The sequence below is a fragment of the Vombatus ursinus genome, unplaced genomic scaffold, assembly GCF_900497805.2.
Source record: "Vombatus ursinus unplaced genomic scaffold, bare-nosed wombat genome assembly UNPS02009770.1, whole genome shotgun sequence".
NCBI classification, from domain to species: Eukaryota; Metazoa; Chordata; class Mammalia; order Diprotodontia; family Vombatidae; genus Vombatus; species Vombatus ursinus.
The window spans coordinates 14,319,447-14,327,045 of record NW_020949548.1 but is presented as its reverse complement, the minus strand read 5'-3'; the positions used below and the strand labels follow the sequence as shown (position 1 = coordinate 14,327,045).

The 7,599-nt window shown below is 47.5% G+C and overlaps 1 protein-coding gene across 7 annotated transcripts in view; it reads left to right on the top strand.

Annotated features, from left to right (window-relative positions):
* Positions 1-1,522: 1,522 nt before the first annotated feature.
* The window catches only part of AKIP1 (A-kinase interacting protein 1), a 9,272-nt gene continuing 3,195 nt past the window's right edge, over positions 1,523-7,599 (top strand). For 3 of the 7 annotated variants that reach the window (XM_027852686.1, XM_027852682.1, XM_027852681.1), the window contains exons 1-5: positions 1,604-1,717; positions 1,805-1,951; positions 3,027-3,107; positions 5,322-5,417; positions 7,422-7,573. In XM_027852686.1, the coding sequence (XP_027708487.1) occupies positions 1,685-1,717; positions 1,805-1,951; positions 3,027-3,107; positions 5,322-5,417; positions 7,422-7,573 (509 nt within the window). In that variant the 5' untranslated portion in view covers positions 1,604-1,684. The other 4 variants (XM_027852685.1, XM_027852683.1, XM_027852688.1 and 1 more) reach the window with 4 other exon arrangements.

Genomic DNA, 7,599 nt, shown 5'->3' with positions numbered 1-7,599 from the left:
AGATGGTATGTATTGGGGCCAGAACTTGGACCCAAGTTTTCTGAGTCATTCAATAAAAAGAATGGTGAAATACGAGTACAGGGATTCAAGTCTTAGCTCTACTACCCTACTACATATCTAAACTTGGGCATCACTTGGACCTCTACGGTCTTCATTTTTCCTCATCTGTAAAAATGAAGGATTTAGACCAGATTGACCCCTATTACGTAAGTCTCTGGTCTTCTGGGTTACACATCCAGTGCTCTTTCCCCTTACACACTGAAACAATCATGGCTCCCCATCCTGTGGCATAAGAGCAAAGTGAGGAAGAAGTGGTCTAGGGTTACAAGACTTCACTACTGTGAGTGGGGTCCCACAACCCCTTAACTGCCTTTCAGACACCTCAACCTCAAGAATTCCAAAGGAGAAATTATCTTTCACCACAAACTATTCCCTCTTCCAAACTACTTTCTTACCGTGAGAACACACCACCAGTTCCTCCAGTCACACAGACTTGACACCTTGGGTGCTGTTCTCGGTTTTTCACTCGCAAACTCACCCTACAAAGCCAACCCGGTTTCAAATCCGGTCGTTTGCTAACCCAACCTCAGCGCTAGTGTCCTCTCCTTTCAGATTAACTACAATCTAATCTGCACACTAGGCAGCTAAATGGCGGACTGGTTAGAGCTCCGGGCCAAAGGTCAGGGAGACGAGTTCAAATTCGATTTCGGACACTTACTAGTTGGGTGACCCTGGGCAAGTCACTTAACCCTGTTTGCCCAAGTTTCCTCATCTGTTAAATGAGCTAGAGAAGGAAATGGAAAACTACGGACATAACTGAACAACGCTCTGCATATGTTTGGTATACACTACTTATTTACATGTTGCCCATTAGAATGGAAGCAACTGGAAGGTAGAGGACGTGTTTTCGCCGTCCTTTGTATCCCCAGTGCTCACCGCAGTGCCTGCACACAGTAGGCTCTTATTAAGTGCTTGGTGACTGGTTGCTCCGAGAGGGCTGCTGGAGCTCACCCCCGGCCATGCCCATTACTCGGCTAGTGAGGACGCCCGGCCACAAGTCCGGCCGGGCCCCGCAGTCTGGCCTTCCAGAAGCGCAGCGCTAAGCACAAGGCCCCACCCCGACCCCGCTGGGAGGGTGGAACACAAGCTGGGCGCCCTGGGCAGCGGCCAACAGCCGGTGTCCACAATCGGTCGTGGGGTCCGTGGACTGAAGCACGGGAAGGCGGCCAGAACCCACGGCAGTGGAAGCTCGCCCTGGGAGCCCTCGCCTCCCCGCGGGCGCTGGCGTTCGTCTCCCAAGGGACGACCGGGGGCGCCTCCTCCCCTTCCCCGCAGGCTCCGACTAAAGCGGGCTGGGGGTTCCTTCTCCTCCCCCCTCCCCGGCCCGCCCACGATCACTGGGGTGCCCCCGAGCGTGCTCGCTGGGCCCTGACGTCTGGCTACCGCACAAGAGGCGGCCACGCATCGCGCGCGGAGCGGAGCCCCGCCTCTCTCCATCCCTGGTCCCACCTCCGCCCCTCCTTTGGTCTCCATGCCGGGCCGGGCTGGGGAGAGCTCGGAGCGCATGCGCCCTGAGAGCAGAGTCAGGTGAGGGGGCTGGGAAGGCCGCGTGGTGACCCACGTTGTATCGCGCGGGGGCCCCGGTGCGGCCCCCTAGGGAGGAAAGTAGTGCACCTTTGCGGCAATGGCAGCGGCCCTTCCGCGCGCAGTCCCCCAGGTGAGGGGCCCTCGGCGTTCCTGCCCAGGTGGAGGGGCAGTCCCGTGCCGCCACCCCCATGATAACCCCATTTCTGTGTGTGAGCAGGGTAGGATGGACGACTACCCCAAGGACCGTTCACTGAACTGGCTGGACAGAGAGACCCAGCAGCGCCTTTGCAGACAGGGCCGGGAGGTGCTGCAGCGGGCGCAGAGGAGAGCTGTCAACCGGCCCTCACTAGTGGAAGATCTTCGGGTCTGTGGCTGAGAGCTTTCGGGGAGCGCACACGGATAACCAGGACCCAGCCAGCCTAGAGAAGAGCTCTGCTGGTGGCTGCTGAGCCCCAGCCCCTATCCCTGTGTCTCCTGTACCACTATCATTGTTGCAGGGGGTGGGGATGGGTGGGGAGAGCTTCAGAAACCTAGTAACTGAACCTAACCAGGAAACTTAGTGTTGAACTAGTTGTGCGCATGCGCCCCAGTCAATGACCATGGGAAGTGTTCGATAGTTAGGTTGGAGGACCTGGGTTCTCGGGTCCTAACTTAGCTACTAACAGTGACTTGAACAATGCCTTCTCTAGTTGTTTCTTCCTCTGTAAAATGAGAGGATTAGGCTAGATGTTCTCTAAGAAGCCGGGACATTTGGATCATTAGGCCCACCAGTAGTTGAAAGGATTCATTTAATTCAAGTCTGTGTGTTACTTGCACAGAAAAGCTATAAAATCCGCCTATTAGGGTTTTAGTGCTTCAGGGTAGTAGACAGAGATGCTGAGAGGGGTCATTCTCAGCTAATTTTGATGGAGGGTTGATTTTTAGTGTATCTGCCTTGTTTCCTACAGGCTTCCTCTCTCTCTGGGAGTCAGTTTCCCCATCTGTAAAATGCAGGAACTTGACGATTATCTCAGATTCCTTTTCAGATAATTGTTGGGGCTTCTTTCGGCTCTAAAATCCTGTGATCCAGTTTAAAAAAAAAGTGTATGCTGGCTCTCCCTCCTAAAACAGTAATTTGGAAGGGATCTTAAGGTTATATAGTCCAAATCTCTCATTTTACAGATGAAGAAAGTAAAATGTGGAAAGAAAAGACTTGTCCAAAGTCATACAAGGAATAACAGAGCCAGACATGAACCCAGGGCCCCTAACTTTAAATCCAGTGTTCTTTTTGTGACACCACAACACCTTTCTAGGCCAAAGTTTACATGTGGATAGCCAGGAAAGAATTCTTCTGCAGTAGATGCCTCCAAACACTTACACCACACCTAGAGAGTCCAATATTCAGAAGTTTTCAGAGGCAGAAAACATAGTGGAAAACTCACCATTTGTTCAACCAACAGGGAGAACGGAAACCGATAAACCTCAATACTTCATTCAATACGATGATGGAATACATGGATTACGTTTCAAGCCAGTGTGGGGTGAGTCCAGGCAAAAGCCATGCTACTGACCAACCTACGACTTTTATGACTTTTCTAGGAATTCATGGAACCTTCCTGTTCCTCTCCTGACTTGAGCAGCCTTGATTGGCAGAGCCACATAAGGATCAGGTATAGGTCAGCTCTACCAGGATGCGGCAGCTAGGTGGACAGAGCACTGGGCCTGAAGCTAGGAAGATTCATCTTCCTGAGTTGAAATCCGGCCTCAGACACTTTCTAGCTGTGTGACCCTGGGCAAGTCACTTCACCCTATTTGCCTCAGTGTTCTCATCTGTAAAATGAGCTGGAGAAGGAAATGGCAAACTGTCCCAGTGTTTTTGCTAAGAAAACTCCAAATGGGGTCACAAAGAGTTGGATACAACCTAAACAGACTGAACAGCATAGGTCAGCTAAGAGGTGATGTGAAAGCCAGGGACTTCAGCTAAACTAAAGCATGAATCAAAAACCAAAACAAAGTGAATTTGCTGGGCTCCAAACCCACCTGGACACAAATGTATTGGATCCTTTTAAAACTGAACCCAAATTTTTAAAAATGTTATAGGCCAACTTAAATTGGAACCAAATTTACATCCTTTTCTAATGGGTAGCAAAAAAAAAAATTATCACTGAATCACACCTAAAATTCTACTTATTTCTTCTGGATCAAGTGATTTATGATAATAGCTTTCAGGTACACACTGTGTACCTTCTGATGGTGAAGATGAAGGGACACCATGCAGATCAAAGACCACTAACTGTTCTCCATTAACAGAGCATGAGGAAATTGACTGCAAGTTGGCATGAGAGATGTTAGCCCTTCTCTGACGATGGGGACAGTGACAGTGGTCACGCCTTTCTGTAGATATTTAATTCAAAATAGAAGTTCATTAGGGTAAGAGTTGGGTGCCAACCGACCCATCGTGTAGCCTCTCAAGGTCTATCCTAGCCTTTTCTATTAATTCACTGACATGTTTGCCCATGTTGGGACGTTCAAGGAAAACTTTCATAAAAGCTATTTCTCTTCAAGAAAACTACCAGGTGATTGGATGTAGGGAGGAGACTGGGGGCGGGGGTGAGGGGCAAAGGAAGAACATAAAAGAGAGAGTTTTCTTCCAGTTACTTATACATGTTAGGCTCTGTAGAAGTCCCTTCTTATCTCTGAACACATTTCCACTTCAATTTGAAAGTCATTGTGCCTGCAGAACAAGACGTGAGCCATTGGTTGAGTTTTAAAACAAGAAAACACCTTTTGAGCCATGCTTTATAAAAGAAGTAATGTTTGGGTCTGTGGTTTTAGCAAATGAATATCCTTTTTGCTTTCATAGAAATCCCTCGGAGGACAGATAATCATGGAGCCTCCTCTGTGTTTTATTTAATCTAGGCACAGACACATAGATACTGTGACACTCAGAAGTACCCAGACTCCTCTGGGTAAAGAGTTCCTCATTCTGCCCTGCACTATGGTTCGAGTTAGTGAGTTCAGTGCCTTGAGTAAGTCCTAATGGAGGATAAGTCCATGGTTAACCCTGAGGGGGGAAGTCAGAAAGAGAACAGCTGGAGCTTTCCACCCCTTTGCATTCTTTGACTTAAGACCCTGCCCACCTAGCACAGGTGAGGCTTCTCGTCAGCTGTTTGCTCTTTGCCTCTCTGGCCCTATTTCTAGATTTTGGTAGGACCCCTCCCCTTTCCTCAAAGATGGGACAGTAAACATTTGACTATTTATTGAAGTCTGTTACTGCCCATGACAGGAAATGCACAAAGGGTATTTTTGTCACCTTGGTCAGTGGCTGCCCAGGTTGTTGTCCTAGGAGGACCTTGCTCAGAGCACTGTCCTGCCCAGCTTTGGTGGTCCGGGCTGCTGCTATTGTACAAAGAGAGCGCAGAAGCAGCAGATGGCAGCGAAGGATGCCAAGTATGTTGATTCTTAGCAGACGTTTTGCTCAGCCTAGAGTAGAATCTCTTGGAGAATAGGGAGCTGTTGAACTGAAGAGACACTGGCATTTCTCTCCCCCAGCTTCTCCCTTGGTGTTATTCTCAGTATGGGTCTTGGAGAGTCTGGTAAAGAGCTGAGGAGTCATGGGGGAGACTGGAAGACTGAAAATAGGAAGGCGACTCCCAGGCAGGAGCATTTTGTGGTAGAGGACTTCTCAGGCCCCTTCCAGCTCTGAGTCTCTTATTAGGACTTTGGGCGTCTCAGTTCCGTATTTTGTTCTGCAGAGGTTTCATTCTGTACCAGAAAAGGCAGCGATGAATCACGTCTGCAGATATCACCAAAACCACGTGGATCCAATGTCCTCTTCCTGGGTGAGACGGGTGAGTGCCCAGAGCAGGTGAACCTTGTAAACCCTTGACTTTCCCCATGATAGACACTTGACATGATACTGTTCTCCAGTGTTAAAGTAACACACGGTTCTGCTACCTCAAGCAGCGGGTGGCTCTGGTGGCCTGAGAATGTTTCTGAAATGAGGAAGTAGATTTATGTCCTGAATCATTCCTGCAGGCCTGGGCTGGAGTTACAGCTTTGTTGGTAGCCTTCAAACAAAAGCTGCAAGGTCACTTGGCAGGGACAATAGAGAATAGATTCCTGTCCAGGTAAGACTCAGACTAGCTGGCCTCTCCAATCTTTGAGAGCAATATGATTATTCTGTAATTCTGACATTCAGCATTTAAATAAGGTGGTCCTCTGAGCAGTCTGAGCCTATAGGGATGGGCAGAGGACTTTAAAAAAAATATTCATGCCTTTTACATGAAACAAAGTTAAGGGTGATGGACTTTTTTATAGCATTTTTGCAAAGTGCTTTTCTCACAGTAACCCCGTGAAGTAATGATACACATTTTATAATTGGCATTTTACAGATGAGGAAATTGAGGCCCACAGAGGGGAAATGAGTTGTTCAAGGTCACACAGTAAGTGGAAGATTGACTGGGTTGCCTGACTTTGCGTCCAGTGTTCTTTCCATGATATGACTCTTAACATGTCTCTGGTGATCATTTTTTAAAAATTATTTTGGGGTCTCAGTTATAATTGAGACTAAGTTCATTTCAATCGGAACCTTTCCTTCGAGAGGGGAAAAAAACCCTAAATTGTTGTCAAGGCTCCTTGCTACAAACTTATCCTTTTCAACATCTACCTACATCATTCTGATGAGAGCCAAGGATGTTACTTTTTTAAACTGTTATGATGAAAAAAACCTCAACCCAAAAGGACAAGGTACTTTGTTATAAGCCTAGTGACTTGAAGATTTTTGTGGTTAAACAAAATGGTTGTAAAAAATGTACTCCAGAATAATCAAGCTGGGGTGGCACGGCCCAGCAAGTAATTGGCTGCTTGGTCTGAGTAGGCTCTGGGGGTCTTGGAGGAGTATGGGTAGGGACGGGATAGTTTAAAAAAAAAAAAAAGCCAGAGCAGGAGCTCTAGGTGTTAGCTCTAGCTCCTGCTGGTGAGATGGCCCCAGTGCAACAGCAGCCTTCAAGCTGGGACACGTCCCCAAACTGACCACAGCCTTTGGCTGTGAGTTTAGACTTCAGTTTCCCTCCAAGTGCCACTGTTGCCAACAGGCCTCAGGTTCCCTCCCCTTTGTACAAGCTGCTGATCAGTTTCCTCTTCTGTTGAATTAAAGAGTCATATACTAGGTCAGGAAAACTTAATTTAGGGTCTATGAACCTTTTTTTTAATTTGATAACTATATTGAAATGTATTTTGTTTCCTTTGTATTTCTATGTATTTTGTGCATTTAAAAATATTATGCTTAAGGAGTTGTCCATAGCCTTCACCAGACTGCCAGAGCGGTCCCGGACAAAAAAAAAAAGTTAACAGCCATTGGTCCAGATGATTTCAAGGTCCCTGTTAGCTCTGACATTCTATGTTCAGTGGGGGGGGGGGGGGGGGGGGGGGGGGGGGGGGGGGGTGAAAACGCTTACAATAAGGCTGGGAGAAAGTGGGTTAAAATCTCGATGAGGAATTGGCCCAGATTGCAGCATCTGCTGCACTGTAACACATTATAGATTTCTGGGTTAGAGGAGAACAGAGAGTATAAAAATTCATTCACATTAAAAAAAAAAGCTAAGGATGAAAGGGAGAAAAAAAAATTACTTAGTGAAGAACTCATTGAAAGAAGCCTCTTAGGGTTCTAGGTGTGCCAAGATACGTGTCAGGACGAGTCCAAGATCAGTCTTAGCTAAAACATTACTAGCAAGAACTGGCAGAACGAGCTTGGGGGAAAGGTCATAGCCTTGTCAACAATTCAGAAAACTGGAGCTAATCTGGAACCCCATAAAACTAAGTGCCATTCATGAAATCTTAACTCTGTTTCTTAGAAAAAATCCACATCCCATGATGCTAGAGAGAGCTACCAAGTAACAAATATTGGCCCAGGACCATCCACGTTTGATCCAGAATCATCCAGGTTTGACCCAGGACCATCCAAGTTTGACCCAGGACCGTCCAAGTTTGACCCAGGGTCATCCAGGTTTGACCCAGGGTCATCCAGGTTTG